Source organism: Diadema setosum, chromosome 13, assembly GCF_964275005.1.
Source record: "Diadema setosum chromosome 13, eeDiaSeto1, whole genome shotgun sequence".
NCBI classification, from domain to species: Eukaryota; Metazoa; Echinodermata; class Echinoidea; order Diadematoida; family Diadematidae; genus Diadema; species Diadema setosum.
The window spans coordinates 31,719,307-31,738,201 of NC_092697.1; the positions used below are offsets into that span (position 1 = coordinate 31,719,307).

Consider the following 18,895-nt stretch of genomic DNA (forward strand, 5'->3'; position numbering starts at 1 on the left):
AAATATTAAACTGCCCAATACTAAATGAACATTGTTATTGACAACATAAAAGTATCATTAATGATGGTACGTTTCATCAGAATACTGTAGCATGAAATATTTGTAGCGTGGATGACAAAATGGGCGTCAGAGTGAGAAGCCATTTTGTCAAATTAAATTCATTTCTCTTATCCTCTGAGTCTGTCCCTCCAACATGTTTCCTGTCGTCCGTGGCTACCGTTGCCATGGCAACGTTGCATCAGGGATGCTTAGATGGTGATGCCCTGGTCACATGGCAATACTGATCACAGCAGCGACATTGTCCACCATCTCTATATTCTAGGTATATTGCTTGACAAGCAGTCGAGTTCGTCGGGACGACGATCTGGATGGTTTCCATGACGACGAAAATGAATTGACAGTGGTGCATGGCAGCATGGTGGTGATGAAGATGCTATTGGTGTTGCTGATGATGACAGTTTTTTTTTTTTTTTAAGCTAGTGAATATCTCTTATGATGATGATGATGATGATGATGATGATGACAATGATGATGATGATGGTGGAGGTGGTGGTGGTGGAGGTGGTGATGGTAATGATAATAATGGTGATGAAATGATGATGGTGATGATGATGGTGATGATGATGATGATGATGATGATGATGATGATGATGATGATGATGATGATGATGAATATGGTAGATGATGATGATGACGGTGGTGGTGGTGGGGTAGGCAGTAGCAGCGGTGGTGATGATGGTGACGACTGTCAATTTCCTGCACCTTGACATCGTACGTGTCTGCTGCGACACCAATTCTCTCAGAAGGTGCAGAAGCTCGGTCTCTTGTTGATCTTGACGGGACCGATGTTGGGTCTGACAGCCAACGTGTAAAGGGCTTGCTCCATTAGGTACTCTTCCCAAGAAACACACCTGAAACCAAACGATATGGGAAAATGGCGTCATCCACAATAAAAATAGCGCCATTCTTAATAAACAGTCGGCACAGTCGTTGCCATAACGACCATGCACAGTTGCCGATTTAGAGATAAACATCAAATGGAGGAGATCGTGTAATTAGATCACTTCAGGCCCCATTTGCGCTGATGATGACTATGTTTTTGCTTTGTTTGGGTTTGTATTTGTCGTGTTCAGCCCAGCTTGGTGCAGGGTTTGAAATCACGCCAGTAATTATGGTGGGATGCTGAGAGGGGAAAAAAACTGTTTAAAATGTATTTTATCATTTTATTGGGTGTTTGCAAGGGCAGACGTGGAATGATACACAATGGCTCAACAGGTGGCCGGGACCTTTAGACCATACGAGTAGGCATAGGAAATGAATAAATTATTGGGGGGGGGGGGGGGATAAAGTGTCACTTCGTGTGATCATTAGCAAGCTTTAAATCTGCGACGCGAACGCTAAGACGACGCTGTTAAGCAAAAAATTGTGTTCTGCACATGCGCGAGACAGTTGTTTCCATGGAGTCCGTCGTCCTGGCTTAGCATCGCAGATCTAAAGTTCGCTTATACCGCCGAGAACGTATCAATGATTACTGATATAGAGTCATTACTGACGGACCGTTTTGGTCACCTAGAATATGCGCCAGTTCATTCTTTGTTTGAATGTTAATTCCATAAATTGTTACGTCGGGCAAGCTTAAGCTAGTATCTCACCAACGGAGACGTCTCCGCGACGTCTCCAACTTATCAGTCGCAGCAGTCGCGGAGACGTCTCCAACATAAAAAATGGCTTGCGGTCTCACCAAGGAGACATCTCTGAGACGAGTTATGGCAGGTGTCAAAAAAAAAAATGAAATATGATGGAGCCTTTGCAGGATCACCTGACTTGATCTAGGCAGGATGTCAGCACGCAGATGGTCACGTGGTTTGTAAAGTAGGTCAAACATCATCTCATCAGTTTTTCTGGTCTCTGAGACGTCTATGTAGACGTCTCTGAGACATCGCGGAGACGTCTAAGCAGTCGCGAATATAATTAGTCTCCGCGACGTCTCCGCAACTGATGGAGACGTCTCAGAGACGTCGCGGAGACTTCGCGAAAAATCGAACATGTTTAAATTTCTTGCGACTCCTCGGAGACTCTGTAATTCTTAGGAGACGTCTCTGCAACTAGCAAAATCTGAAGTCGCGAACTTGTCGCGAACTAGTTTCAAGCCCGGTGAGATACCCCCTTTAATCATTATGATTATGCCAGTATGAAAACGAGTGAAGCGACAAACCAACTGAGAAAAAAAAAAAAAGAGGTCATTAATGTACCAATGTGCACATGAGCTATGCAATTACGATCTGGCTTATTGCGTGCACGTCTCTTCAGAGTTAATCATGATTCAACAGGGTGCACCGTACTATGTGCGACTTACCCAGATCTATCCTTATCGGCATCCATCAACATTCCGGCGTTTGTGTTCACGTGCGAAGCGAACTCCGTCGACATTTTCAGCGACGCTTGACTGCCGATGCGACGCCTGTAGAAAGAGTGGAATACACAATATTCTAAATGACTCATGGTAATTATGATGAACATGATATATTCGCGGCATGAAATTTTCGCAAATTGGAGCCGACAGCCTTTTTCGTGGCATGAAATTTTCGCGAATTGCCACTGGCGTTCATTGCATGTAGTGTAGACAAAAACTTTCGCATGCATTTTAATTTCGCGAATTTTGGCGCTCGCGAAATTCGCGAAATTAAAATGCACGCGAAAATTCCTCGTTTTACAGTAAGTGATGAAGGGAACAAGTTGACTTCGAGTAACCAGGGAGGTACCGCGACATCTCTCCAACTACCTTGAATACCACTACTAGTGTTTTGATCCTATCAATATGGCCGGCAATTTGTTTTGATTTGATTTGTTTTGATTTTTCTTTCTCTCTAAATATGATGAAACACTGTCATGAATGAAGAAGAAATCAGTCAGACTCAGTTTACATAAACAACGTTTCCATGATACTAAAATGCATTTTGCCCACAAACTTTCATCATGGAGATATCTTTGTTTTTTTCTGTGCTGCAGAAACGCGAAATAACGATGCAGAGAACACTCCCTTAGTTGTACATCTTTTTGACACGCCCGAATGAAACGATGATCACAATATTGACCGCGATGTATTCTCAGTGGACCTAACAATGTCGACATTGTTTTATACAATATAGCATCAAATTCCAGGCTCAGGTAATGTTATGTTGCGATGTAGACCAGGGGGGGGGGTGTTTCATCAAGTTATAGTCAGCGCTGACAAGTTGTCAGTCTCTGACAATAACCATAGTAACAGTCAGTGACCAGAGCATCTCAGGAAATCAAAACCAAGGATTTTACTGAAATTGTCAGAGACTGATAAATTGAAAGCGCTGACTAAATTGATGAAACACCCCATGAAGACAACCCGATATCAATGATGGTTTATTTCTCACTACTATAATCGGTTATGTGCAACGTATACTGTTCTTCTTTTTCTGATTTTGTCTTTTGCATTCGAAGCTCTATTACACGTCTGTTTGTCTGTAGCCTAGGAATGGGGATGGGACGAAAGGACAACATCATTAAATACTGCATTCCTACCAGAGTGAAATGACTGATGGCGTGTGCGCAACCCCCCCCCCCCCTTTTTTTTTTTTTTTGTTCAATGAAACACGTTGACGTGATCTCGGTAATTAAACTCCATGTGAGCACCGTTTACGACATGACAAGATTTTAATGATTTCTAATCGCCGGCATGTCACGTATGTCACGTGGTCGCGGATGAATATTCGTGACAGGAGGAGAACATCTCGGTCGAGACGTGTGAGTAAATCGTCATTCTTGACTTTTAAAATTAAGAGGATCGCGTGATCTCTTGACGCTGCGATGAGCGCGCCATGCACGTTCGCTGAATAATAGACGCGGGCGTTGCAAGCAACATGTTTTCGTCGGACTGACATGGTACAAATCAGACGGCCAAATCCTAGCAATTCCCCGTCACCCATTGCAATTAACCCCTTCATATAGCTATACATGTGAGACAAACATGTTGACAGAAACGATGACATTTCGATACGGGATAACAAATGTTTCTCTGTGAGAATTTAATAGAAAAAAAAACAAAGTTTCTGTATCATGCACCTCGTCCGATTTTAAAGTGTCGTCGCCAAATAAAAGGCAGCGAAAGCAGTGCGACAAAGTACAATTTCAATATTGGAAACAGAACATTTCTTTGCCATCTACCCACGGGTTGCTGTCTTCTGCGTAATAGGACAATCATGGCGTACTAGGAATACATTGCCTCACGTATACAATCAATATATGTCTTTCACCATGCACGCCACAACCCAATTACATTATCTGTCACTGTCATTGTCTAAATTAAAATGCAAATTCTGGCAAGGGTGCAAAAACATAAAACCTAGGATTATACTTTTCTGGAAAACATGAGCAACAAGGTTTCCTTGCCAACAACGGCTTCAGATTGACACACATGGTGGCACATGCGCTGTAAACATGACAAGCGGCTGAAATTTGGGCGTAAGAATGCATATTAATTACGATCAACGCGTGCCTACGATGCTCCGACTGCGATTAGCGGGTCATGTGGGCAGTACCATATACAATGATAATATTCCTAGTAAGTATCTCTCTACAGGCAGTACGATGTACGAACACGACTATCTTAATACTCAAGCCACTGCTCAAAACAAGCACTCCATACAATAGACTACACACTTTCCAACCTCAAGCAGCATTTATGATCATACAGCCCTCTTGTTAGCACGGCCGGTTTTTTTTTTTTTTTTTTTCTTCAGGTTATATGCTAAATATGGCGGCCATTTGCATCATATTGCTTTTATATATAAGCAGACGTTTATGTTCAATCGTCATGCGAGCACAAATCGAGTTTATTCATATACATTGTATATAAATATTGATCGTCATTTATAATTTATTGCATGTCCCTTCTCGCAGTTGATTAATTTTTTGTCAATATTTTGCTGTAACATAGGTATTACATGCAAAAAGTACAGAAATAAAGTCAAGGTAAGGAAGCAAACCCCCGAGAACCCCTAAGAACCGCTGAGCAAGAGACAAATATTTATATACCGCTTCATTATATATTCATATCTTACGCATGGCTGTTCTGCAATTAACCAAGGTCCCTCTAAAGCTCGCCCGAGGCTTAAGCGACCTTGCTGCAAATGCAACACGCTGTCAATAGATCTAGACAAGAGAACTTCAATCACGTGTAACAGGTGTGAGCGTTATATCTAGTCAAGTTATGAAGATGAAACGTGCAGACCCGTTTTGGATACATTCAAAGCTCTTGAATTGGAAGATAAGGATAAAGATAAGATGCAATGCGCAATCGCATGTGTCTGTGTGGATTAGAGTGTATTTGTGTGTATGTTTGTGTGTGCTTGTCCGTGTCTGTGTTTACAATACTGTGTGTGTATCTTTTGGCGCAAAATGTCAGGAGGGCATTTATTGGTTGTCTTGAAATGAGGCGTGAAGTATGACTGGACACTAGAGTGTATGATGATGATTAGGCATCTGTTGCTATGACAATCCACCTGTTACTTGTACATGTAGTACAATGTACTAGTTTAACCGAATCGTCGTTGAATCGATATCCCCACACGAAACAAGCACACACGCGCATACACACACAAATGCACGCACACACACACACACGCGCGCGCGCACGCACACATAATGTACGTCTGCCAGCATGTTCAAAACTAATGAAGCAAGCAAGATGAAAAAGAGTGAATAGGAAACATGAGCAGACATAAAACAGAGGAACAGATTGAGGATCGAGAGCACGGGGGGGGGGGGGCAGACGAGGGGCGGAGCACCTGGTTTGGGAGAGGGGAAGAAGATGAAGGGGAGGGGAGGAACTGGGGGAAGAAAATGAGATAGGTGGATGATATGAGTGGCTAGGGGCAATTTCGGTGAATGAGTTATATCAGATTTGTAGTTGAATAAGAGAGACGGAATGTCACATTTATTCTGTCGCCCAATAGTTTCCTTTTCTGCTCTTAAGTCACTTTAACCCTTTTAAGTCTATGGAAAGATTATTATTTACAACAAAGTAGCCATGGAACTATCATGTCAGTAGCCATACAGGCCTAGATATTAAATTCGTTATATAGGGTAACACCCAAGTCTCGTTGCTGAATAATATAAATGGCTCACACTAAAATTGACATGCCAATACAACACGAGCAAAAATGTTACGTTAGTGCAGGTTTAATTATTACTCTATATTTCGAAATATAATCACGTCTTGAAGTGGACAGGGATTGATTAAACCCCATCTAAGGCATATCCTGATCGCTCTTTGCCATGGTCGAATCAGTGACCTCACTCGTGAATGTTATCTGCACACATCACCACTTCATGGGTCTATTTAGTCACACATAAACAAAACTCAGGGAAACGCGCTGCAGTTTGAATTATAGGCAATGTGTAAGAATGTACAGGGACAGTAAAATGACCTTTAATCAACCGCTATTGTGTGTAAGGACACCACAGGGAAGGAATCAACCAAATCAAGAAGTCTTCCCTTTAACTCGCTTAATTTGGACACTACCCAAAATGCCTGCCGGACTTCTTGGACAAAGCCGAACAGTGCTGTACAATTACGGCCAGTGACGCCCAAACGGTTCTTCCCCGCCAATTTGCGTAAAGGGTGGCATTGAAAGTCACGCAGCCTCAGCCGAGAGCGCATCGACTCTCATTCAGACATAGATTAACATAATAGGTTTAGGATTAGAGTAGATATAAGATCATTCGCGCGGGACAGAAATGATATAATGCATCGGCTGCACTTTGATGGCTTTGATCTACGCTGCCGTTGGACTCCAGTGAAATGTGAAGAAAAAAGAAAAAAAAAACAGTCTGATACTAGCGGTAACCACTGGCAGACGTCATAGAATCCTTTCAAGTTTCACAGCTTGCTGTTAAATAGAATACCCGGTTTATCATCACGTAACACTCGTACAAATAGCGTAAGGCATCGCCTGATTTAATCGCATTTCAGACGAGGCGACTTCGTTTCGCAATAACATAGTTCTACATTGACCATTACGACACAGACCAACATGCCCATAGATACGCTAAGCGTTGTTCCCCGTTTGCCTTGAAAGCTAGAAAGTGGAACACTGTAATCTACTAGAGATTTTGACCGAACGTATAATTTTGCTCGATACTATCTTCGTTTCGTTCTGTGATATTCCAGTCATTGTCTACAACAACCCACAACACTCATCTGGTGAAGATTGACTCAAATACACTACAAATAATGAATTTCACGAAAAACACTCAAATATCTGAACTGCACGTGCAAAAGTCTCTGTGAGCAATCAAGATATATGTATCGGACTTATCTTTGGAAAATATATCTTTTTTTTTTTAGTTATCCTAGCGAGCACAGGGGTATAAAGCACCACGTCGGAATCTGAGTATATTTATGTCAATGTGCCATCACATTAGGGATAAAAGGAATTGATATACATGTAGAGGGAAAGAGGGGAAAAAAAACCTGAAAAAAACTACAGGTATTCGATTACAAGACTGTTGGCTCATGTCGTCTTTTTGTTTGTATGTTTTGCAATAATTTGTTTCGTGTTTGGTTTTCGTTTGTTTGTTGTTGATTTCTAAATCTACGATCATTACTGCATCGACCGAACTTTGACCTCGGAAGTACTTACTGAGCACTGGGAGACATGTGCGCTGGATCCTCCATGAATTTGGAGAACCAGTTCTTGAAGGCTCGCCGCGCCTCGAACTCCGTCACGCAGCCATCGCCGTCCGTGTCGAAGGTGGCGAAGTTGGTGCGAAGCCGCTGGATCTCTTTCGGCTGCAACATCATGACTAGACTCACCTAATGAGCGAAAAAGATCATATTATATATATTATGATCATATTATTGAGCCAAAAACATCAAAAAACAAACAAAGAAGAAAATAAAACATGGCTTTCACATTATGTTCAAATACTACATTTCTTACAGCACAACGGGAGGGTTGTGAAGGGATAATAATACATCGTCTCAATTCCAAATTTTGTGAATGCTTCGTGAAAACTTTTAAGATCCCAAACTTCTATCATGATTGCTTTTATCATGTCTGATTTTAATGAAATTTCTACCAATTTGTTTCTTTGCTTTTGCTCCTTTTTTTTTACAGAGTCAATTTGATCATGGCGTGGTATTTGATTCTAATAGACTAATCATTTCAAATCCAGGATTTATTGTAAAACAAGACTGTTTTGTTATCCATTTATGAGATAAACTGAGATGGTGCGTATATTATTTTGCTGGAGAAACCGAACCCCATAAAAAAGTGAGAGCAAATCGAATACTGAACCTTGGATCTTGTCGCCAATCGCCGAATGGTCTCGTGGTTGAGGAACTCCCACCACGATAGCGAGCCCGTGTGGTCCGTGTCCATGGCCTTGAAGTGTCGCCTCTCCTCCTCGATCTCGTCCTCGGTGAGATTACGATCTTCGTGGTCTTTGACCACCAACTGACGGTACTCGATGAACTCCTCCACTGATATCGTCGCGTCTGGGGAAAAAAAAAGATTGATGTGCATGTTTATTATATCAATCCAGGACTTTCAGTACAGTTATGAAATGCAAAAAACATTGTTTACAAGTGCGCCTTTATGAGCTAACAACTTGCAGAGAAAGAATCTGAAACTCCTGGGAACTTGCCAGTTCTCACTTTCAGAAGCATTTACGATTGTGATGATTATGGTAATTATTTTGTTAAGTTTATGAAAATATTCTTGTCGCGATCTGAACAGTAATGGAATCAGGACAGTGACGATTAATGATACAACAATGACGCTTTTGTAAGGGCACATGTACCTGGTACACACTCCATACTACAAACAAACATGCGAATCTTACCTCTTTTCTCATATACATTCAAAAGATACAAACAATAAACAACAAACGACTACAACCTGGTAACCTTCAACACATCACGTATTACAAATATGTCAGTATAACATGCTATGATATCAAACACGTGGACAAATATAATGAACACCACAACGGAGTCTTTGTATCCGATAAGGTTCGTCGAATAACCTACCGGAATCGACGTCGCATCTCTCGAAGACTTCCATCAATTCAAACATTTCGTCATCGCTGAGCAACCGACCAATGTTCTCCTGAGGGACATGAGGATGAGGTAGGCAAGAGGGAAATAAGAAAATAATGACAAAAAATTATGATGATAATGATAATGACAATAATAATGATAATAATAATAATAATAATAATAATAATAATAATAATAATAATAATGATAATAATAATAATAATAATGATAATAATAATAATAAATAATAATAATTATAATGATAATAATAATAATAATAATAATAATAACAATAAAAGCAATAATAATAATAATAATAATACGTTGATATTAACAACGATAATGAAAATGATAATAGGTATCTTGCCATTAGATTGTGAACAATCACACAGTTATACATGGTTACATTGAGCATGGCACCTATCTCATGCCATTTAGGTCATTGCTCAAAGATGTGGAAAGTTATTGAGAGTACACCTCAACAGTGTAAGCATAGTGTTTTTCAATGTAAGACGACTGATAATTTGACCTTTGACCTTGCAGGACTTCACCAATATACGACCTTTACCGACATCTTTAGGTCATGTACCTGTGGTATGGATTAGGTGGTATGAATTAGGTGGTCATAGCTCAAAACAGTGGAAAGTTATTGAGAGTAGGGTATGTCATGATACTATGAGAATACAGTGCTTATCAGGTCAAGTTTATTGACCATTTTGACCTTTGACCTTGTCGGACTTTACCCATATTTAATACTCGAAATCGACCAGCAGTTTAGGTTATGTACATGTGGTGTAAGTCTGGTGGTCATAGCTCAAAGCTGTGGAGAGTTCAGGAGAGTACACCATATTGTTGACGACGACGCCGACGACGACGGCGACGGAAAAGTGACCCTTACTATATCTCGCTTTCGCTACACAGGCGAGACAAAAGCAACTAACCCAAACAAACAAGCCCCAAAATCTGTGCATCTCTATTTCATAAAACAAATAACTCACACATTCCGGGCAGGACCAGCCGATGTTGGTGTTTGCCGAACGGAGCGCCTTCAACCCCTCGCTGTCGTTCACCTTACCACGCCTTCGAAGGCAGTCTTCGTGGAACACTTGGTTGCAGATTCGGCATGGGTACGTGTCGTGGCCCGTGAATGCGTTGCACAGCGCGCATTTCGACTGGGGTTCAATCTACAGGGGAGGAGAAAAGTTTGCCAGTTTAAACTTTAAAAATGTCTCAGATTTTGTAAGTTGTTGAAATTACTTTGGAAAAAAGAAGGCTATGCTAGGAACGAGCAATGCCAATGTAACACCTGTAATATGACCCAGAGAGATATTTAAGCAGACATCTCTCAATCAGTCAGGGATATGACCATTGTTTTCGTAGGGAAAATACAGTGATGAACTATGCAATGCTAACACATTATTGTATTCAAAGACATGGCTTTTTTTCTTTTCGAACGAGGAAAGAAGAGTAAAGGCCCGGTCCCACTGCACTTACGGATGCAAAGAGGATGTAAAGCGTACAAAAAAATCTTGCCATCCGTTGGAAAACGATACGAATCCGCTGTGTACCCATCGCATACGTGTTTCATCCGCTCTATCCATCCATCGAGCATCCGTCCACTGTGATTTCATCCGCGCAAAAAGTTTTAAGCTGCTTAAAACTTTTAGAACGGATGAACTTTCCGCTGTGTACGATGTAAATCCGCGACATACGAGCAACAAACGTTGTATGTCCGTGCGGCATCCCTTAAACATCCGCTGCATCCTCACTGCATCCTCTGAGCATCCTCGCAACTCACATCCGCTGCAGCTAAAAACGGAAAGAGGGAGGAAAGATATGGTACGTGGAACGTCTTTACATCGTTAATAGCACGTTAATAGAAAGGATGTAAGCGTATGCATCTCGTATATAAAGCATTTCGAAAGCATCCCCTCTACATCCGCTCTGCATCCGCTCTGCATCCGCTCTGCATCCACTCTGCATCCACTCTGCATCCGCTTTTTCTGCTATGCGTCCGTTTCGTAATTATCTCCGGTAACCCCTTCGGAACTGTCATCCCTTCCATCCGCTTTCATCCGCTAGGCTTCCGATGAACATCCGTTTAACATCCCCGCTACATACTACCCACGTCCGTTCTATTTCCGTTCTGTTACCGCCAATTTTCGCCAATTTTGTCAATTTCTGGAGCGGATGAAAGCGGATGAAGCCATCCCCGAAATTTTGCTCGTCCGCTGTTTCCTTTCTGCGCACGCTTTGTGTCCGTCGACCAGTGGGACCGGGCCTTAAGCAATTCACCTCTTCTTGTTCAGGTCTATAGTTATTAAAAACATTTTGATATTTTGGACTCTGATTGCTTGCATTATAAGCCGTGTTGATAAACGGCTCATCAACGCTCGTCATCTACGCTCGTCATCAACGCTCTTTATCAACGCTCGTTATCAACGCTCGTCGACGCTCCTTCCAGGGCAAAACTATCCCAGAGCTCTTCGGATCACCACCAGCATGATCGGAAATCCGGGGATCGCCGTGTAGATCCTTGAGGATCCGTGTTTATATGAGACTGGGGCTTTAACAACAATATCTAAGTTGGGACTAAAATGAGAAACGCGGCTAGGTGTCTTCTGTCAGTTGTCTTCATGAATTAACAGACACACTGTATGAATGCATGGGACTAACAAGCAATCAACAAGCTTTGGTAGCTGTGCATTCATCTGTTCGTCATTGCTATGATAATCGTTGAATAAAACGTCACTCTGATGAAATAAAAAGAATAATGAATCCTAACTCGAGTCAGTATTTCCAAATTCGAGGCTCGTGGACACATAAGGGAATTTTACTTTAAAATTCTTATAGTTTTGTGTTATGCAGAGACATGCCGATAACATTATAGCCCTCGTGTGACAATAAAACTATAGTTTTCATGACGTTGTAAAATGTTTGTAAGTAAATTTGTTTGACGTCGGCAAACACAAATTAAGTTTTAGTAGAGTGCGTTTTGTATGTGTGCATATATGTGTGTGTGTTTCTGTGTATGTGTTGTGTGTGTGCGTGTGCGTGTGTGTGCGTGTATGTGCGTGTGTGTTTGCAATCGATAAAATTGCACATGCCTGCATTCAAAGCGTACCCTCAACGTTTACTTTTCAACCTGTGCACGCATGCAGCGAGTGGAATGATTGAATGATATTGTACATGCTTTCAATCACACATCTACTCACATAACAGGGCCAAGGAAGAACGAGATTACTCGTAGCTTTCAATCTTCCTTGGTAGGCATTACAAGACATAGTATAGTGACCCGGTGCAGTGCTTGACAGTGCTTGGCGAATCAATAATGTTCAGATGGAGGTCGCTATTTCATCACAACATATCAGTTGGGATTGGTATTTATCATGTAATTTGGCTCACATACATGATCAAATTTATTGTACTACTGGACGGTTGTTGGAGATTTTCGTCATAAAGTAATGTCCATGGTACATTGTATCAATATTAATATGCCTCATCATCATTGTGTGTTCGTTTTCCACACTAAATACTAAATACCGGTATAAATATGCTTTCCTTATTGTAGTAAACGTTCAGGGATTATAATTTTCTCCGGACTGTTTAAACCAATGTTTTGATAAAAAGGAACAAAATCTACCCAATGATATGGCTTCAACACTATACACGTTAAATTCATACTTGCAATTCCCCCAATTAATCGAGGAGTTGTAAAACGAATGTTAATATTGAATTAGCAAAGCCCTAAGATTTATTAATACTTTAATATCTGTGTATGCAGGATATGCATTTCATTTGGCAATTACGAAAATACCCCTGGATATCACTAGTGGAATGGGATACATAGAACTTTTCGTCGCATCAAACATGGTTCACACAATCGAGCGATTGGAGCAAGAGGGCTAGGAAAGCCCCGCTAAAAACCAACAACAATAACAGCAACTATCCAGAGTTACCATTCAGAATGTTTCCCCCTCATTGTTGTCCGTCACATTAGCGTTCGATCGACGCGCTTTTCCAGCCAGCGTGAGTGACTGGTTCCCTAGGGAGCAATTGGTGAAGCGTGATTTTCATTGTGGTCTGTGACAAAGGAATGGCTCATTAAAATCTATCACCGAATGAGCGCGGCGGCGCCACAAAACACTGAATGACCAGTTTCTTGACCAGTTCGTGAGAAAGTGTCAGGCGCCGTGCAAGTTTCATTGCGACACACAACATTATATGATATTTTTAGTTGGAGAACGTGATATTTTGGCTACGAAAACGCACCGTATCCTTAGATGTTTACGTAATCAGGTTCGGGCAAAGGTTAGAATAATTAACATAGTCGAGTTCGAGAGAGAAGGATGATGAGATATCTAACGTAGATCTGTTTCATCGGAGCTTGCTTATCTTTGTGGGAAGTTGATATTGAATAAGCATGACAGATAATCAAAATTAACTTTCCCACTGTTGAAATACAGTCATCTCGACTTGGCATGAAGATCACGACCGTGACCTTATAACAATTGATATCAAATAAAAATGGTACGCAAATTTTCAGACCACTGAATGCAATACATAAACGGATACTCTGTCTTCCAAACTCTCCAGTTGCTGTGCCAGCATTTTCAGTTCTTCTTCGTTAGAAATATTCTTCTGCCAGTATTATATTGACCGACTGGTGTATATCGTCGCTATCAAATCGTGCATACGCGTGCATGAACTCTCATCAAGACGACTCTTGTTCAGTATTCCCTTTGTTGAGGTATAGGATCTGGTCTTCCTCTTTATGTCAGAAGTGTCAAAATACAATGGCCCTCCGATAAAGCAGCCCTAGATTGTATGCCGACGACGCATAAGCGTCAACCGACCCTAACTCGCTGAATAATTGATGATAACTTCGCCACCGTCCATTTTAGAATCCCCCGCATGTCAAGTTTAAAAGAAATCTAAAGAAACTGTCAAACGCTGACGTACAGCCCGGATTGGATCGATGCGCTCAATCATGCGCCCTATAGCCGTATGATGGCGTGGGGGCGATGGACGAAACGTGGTAAATTTCTGCATAATATCACGTTTGGAGGCAGCAAGCTTGACCAAGACTGTGGACGCTGAATGGATGTAAATGCAACTACTGTCGTGCTTTTTCACAATACAGGCATGAGGTTTCAGAAATTAAAGAGCGAGATAACACTGTGAAGAAGCACACACGAAGAGAAACCTGACATCTTCATACGTTTGAACATAAGCACATTCGTACATGTGTTTGTACATCATCTGCTGATTACAAAGTCGTTTAAACGCTGCTTACCAAGACAGTTGTTTAAAGCTGTCCGTACCTGTTGGCGGAAAATTTCCCAGACCTTGCCACCAAAATCCACCTAACTGAATTGGGTATTCATCCATAAGCTTCTGCCTTGTTACAGTATATTGAAAATATTTCGCACATCACGTCTGCGCGCATTTACCTTAGTTTTACATTTACGGGATTCAATTCGAATCCATTTCATCCCTCTAATAACTTCTCGTAGCTGGTAAAAATTAAAACCGCCATTGAAACATTTCATAATACGTTATTTCCGAAAGAGTTGTCCGCATACATTGTTTTGATAAATCAGACGTTATCTTTTATAGTTACTACCGAACATCTATGACGTTATTTCAAAGATAATTGATGTCAATCTAGGGCTTGGTTCGATTTAAAAACATGAGAACATGTATTGTTTGCAAGTCCTGCGAATATCCCCTTTGTTTTCTTTTACTGAATGCATTTGGCAACGAAACAAGATGTGGGTAATTTTGACTAAGAGTTATTCATGCATTAAGAGCGGGCAAAGGATTTCTATGAATTTGCTGTCGTCTGTTTTCAAAACCTTTATAACTTTTCTTTTCTCCCTCTGTCATCTTCAGCGCTGGTCTTTCGGGTTTACTATAAAGGTCCTTAAGTGTAACATTAATTAATTGCTATGTTATCTCCAGTTTATTGCGTCAGGCTGCCACACAAGGCTACAGTGAACCCATAGTATTGCAAAAGTCTTGTTATGCTGCTCTAATTCCCACATAATGAGAGTGGTATAACAACTTTCAAAAGAAACAGTTTTCGGGTTTCCTATCCCTTCCAATGTGTTATTTCGGAGAAAAAAAAAACTCCGTAAAGTGTCGTCCTTTTGCGTCAAACGTCTTATACATTTAAAGTATGATTTGGCCTTATGCCCGCCTCCGATGGTCAAAATTATATCTCTCTTTAACCCTGATGTCTTATCAAACATAATATACAGCTTACACTGACAGAAAAGGAAAATGTACATTCGGTACTTTCAGAGCGAGAGTGTCATTTAGCATTCGATGGGATATATTACAGGTCTTCCTGACCAATTACGCGGCTCTTTCAGTCCCATTCCTTATTGCTGTATTAAATTTAGCACAATGATAATTATTTAGTCTAGATGACATGTTCGGTATTTCAATTTTATGACCTCTTCATTCAAATTTATTTTTTAAGCATTTGGATTACCTTTAAACTCATTCTAATCAATTTTTTTTTTCAACTGAAATTTGTAAGACAAGCATGCACAATTTCCTAAATGCTTCATTCAACATTTAGAGCAGTATAATAGAATGATATTGTCACGTGGACACGAAAAATAATGCTGCGCTCGTTCATTCGAATTCATTTTTGGGCATCCAATTAAACATTTAGGTCCCTACTACAGTCAGTTTAGCAGACTTGTTTATGCTTTTATTCTTTTTTTTTCTTTTTCTTTCATCATAATTATTGTTTTATAAGCATCATAACATTTCATATTTTCGTCTTTATTCTTTATTCTTGTGTATCTTCTTCTTTCAATGTGTGTGTGTGTTAAATGTTCGGTAGCATTTATTCACAGACACATTAAGCTTTAAATTTAAACCTTATGTTTGCTGATAAGTTTGAATTCATGTACCCATTTTGTACCTCTTGCTCATGTTTTGATGTATCTGGCCAATTTACATTTTTATATACTTGTTACCGTGTGGCTTGCTTTCCGTTTGCTATAAGACAAATCTTTTGTTCTCAAGTTAAGCATAAGATTTGCATAATACATGACGACATTACTTGAACGTATCAACGTTGTGTGGTAATGACATGCATTATACATGGTTTTATGTCTTGTCATGCCTTAACTTTAAAATCTTGAATGAAAATCACCTTGTTCCTTTCAAGCAACACATTTGCACATATTTCATGAGCGTAATGTCACTTTTGATCTCCACATCTAAGATTTCCAATATTCTGCACCGATTTACGCGTTGAGTTGTCAAAATGCGGAGAAATAAAGATGCGTCTGAGCTGAGACCGTCTTACTGATTGGGAGACAGTGTATCGTGTTTCAACACGCGCTTTTTCCCGAGCCCATTACGGTAATGAAAATGGTTCGATTCCGGCGCGTTTAGTTACACCGCTTTATTATAGCTGCTACAGGTGGTATATATATAGACACACACAACAAAAAAACCACACACAGTGGGTGGCGTATAGTGTGGATTATTGGCTTAAAGTATCACGACGGCTGACAGCCTGGCGTCTTCAGTAATGATTTTTCGCGGTGGAAATCTACTGACGGAAAAGAAAAAAAAGAAAACAATGATGACTGGGGACATCTTGCAGCGGCCTTAGAGTGAAATGTATGATCACGCACGCACACACACACACACACACACACACATAGGTCCTACTAACATTGTGGAGATGATCAGACGACGAAGGTATATTGGTATACTATCATAGTTCGATGGTGTATTAACAAGTCTGAAAAACCGTCGACTTCGCCTTGCTTTGTGAGTTTGTCGATCGCCAGCGAGGATAACGTGGAAGACAATAATGACGATGACAATGATAATTATGATGATGATTATAATGATGATGATAACCCCAATCCTTCAAAATCTGCACTGGCTTCCTATAATGTATCGCATCCAATACAAGATTCTCCTCATCACTTTCAAAGCACTACATGGAACAGCCCCGCACTACATTACAGAACTCATAACCCCATACAAGCCTTCTAGATGTCTCCGATCCTCTGCTCGAAACTTACTTGTCGTACCCACCATGCGAACAAAGTCTTATGGGGAAAGGGTTTTTTCTTTTGTCGCACCCACTTTATGGAATTCTCTGCCAGACCCACTGAGAAGTCAGATGCCAACAGACAATTTCAAGCAAAAACTCAAAACTTATCTATACAAAGTAGCCTATGATTGTTAAATTTGAAGTCATTAATGCAGTTGTCTCAGTAGTACTGGCAACTCTAATATATTGTGCTTAGTAATTTGTAATTTCTGTTATTTGTATCATGGTATAATTTGTTTGTTTGTTTGTAAAGCGCATTGAAATTCTTTTCAAGTTTGAAATGCGTTATATAAGAATTTGTTATTATTATTATTATTGTTATTATTATTATTATTATTATTATTATTATTATTATTATCATCATTATTATTATTATTATTATTATTATTATTATTATTATTATTATTATTATTATTATTATTATTATAATTATTATTATTATTATATGATAATAACTTTTTATCATTAATATTATCACCATCATCATTGCTATCGATCTTTAATCGCTTCATGTGACAAGTGGTATATTCCCAGTTGGGCCTTCTAATATAAATGCTATACTTTTGGGGGGGGGGGCTGCTGTTGATATGAAATCAGCTTAATACTCGGTACAAACATAAAATATCCTTTCCTCCGGAAAACACGCAGCGCGCCATATTGAAAGCGAATGTCGCAAATTCAGCATCGTGATATTTATGGTGCTCTATCTGAGCGTCAAGTGGTTGTTATTCTCCCTCTGTTTAGACGAGATCAGTCACCTTTGACCCCTGTTCAACCCTAGTACAAACATCCTCCAATGGAATATCGAAATTAATTCCGTTCCTAGGAGAGCGCTTGTTTCCTCGCGTTGCCGAGCAACGGAACGCACAAATTTCCCCCTGCTATGGTGTGCCTTTTACACACTGTACTGCGGGTCGTTAAACCGTATACACCAACGCATAACTCCACAATTTACTCGCTTGTTTGTGTTGCCTGGTAGAAAATAATGTTTTTCGCATGCTTCATGCCGTTTGAGGAAGAGCCGGCGTGCATCAGTTTTTGTTAGGCATGGGGAAGAAAGCTGGGAAATGCGAAAACACAATGGCGACTGATTACGATTCCTGTCGGCAGCCTAAAAGATAACAAAGGAAGCAAAAAAGATGTTGCATTATTAACCTGGCTTCAACATTCACTAGTGGCTCGTCTGCTTCTATAGGCGATACAGACTCGGTGGAAAAGTAGAGGGGCTTCGTTTGCTAGAATAATTGATCTTGTCAGACAAATCTAATCTACATTTTCTTTTCCGCTGAGATTCTCACGATCCCGCTGCTGATTTTGTTTCTTTTGTAACAAAGTGAGGGACACTCGAGAAAATAAAAAGGGAAATCATCGTAACATCTCTACAGTCGGTAAATCTTTTATAAAAGTATCATTGTGTCAACAAGGAAAATGCAAAGTAAACAGATTCCTTTTTTCTTCTTTTAATGATAATGAAATACTTTCCTTTCCGTGATCGGAAAACTTTGATCAGTCAACCTTAAAGGACGCGTCTAGCAAGGTTCAGATATAATGGCATCTAGCAAGGTGTAGGCCTATACTGTTGATGGAGAACGGATCTCCCATGTAAGATTGCCGAGGGCGGTGTTTAACCCTCTTTAAGACCTTAATCTCAACGCATCACTGACATTTTATACTAACAGGTTGCTAATGGGAACGACGGGATACATCCCAAACAAAGAACAAAA

The 18,895-nt window shown here is 40.3% G+C and overlaps 1 protein-coding gene across 1 annotated transcript in view; it reads right to left on the reverse strand.

Annotated features, from left to right (window-relative positions):
• Positions 1-771: 771 nt before the first annotated feature.
• The window catches only part of LOC140237234 (PHD finger protein 24-like), a 31,940-nt gene continuing 13,816 nt past the window's right edge, over positions 772-18,895 (reverse strand). Inside the window, exons 2-7 of the mRNA XM_072317177.1 lie at positions 10,075-10,260; positions 9,068-9,146; positions 8,334-8,533; positions 7,677-7,849; positions 2,357-2,461; positions 772-911 (exon numbers count right to left, since the gene is read on the reverse strand). Of these exons, the coding sequence (XP_072173278.1) occupies positions 800-911; positions 2,357-2,461; positions 7,677-7,849; positions 8,334-8,533; positions 9,068-9,146; positions 10,075-10,260 (855 nt within the window). The 3' untranslated portion in view covers positions 772-799. The remainder of the gene's footprint in view (positions 912-2,356; positions 2,462-7,676; positions 7,850-8,333; positions 8,534-9,067; positions 9,147-10,074; positions 10,261-18,895) is intronic.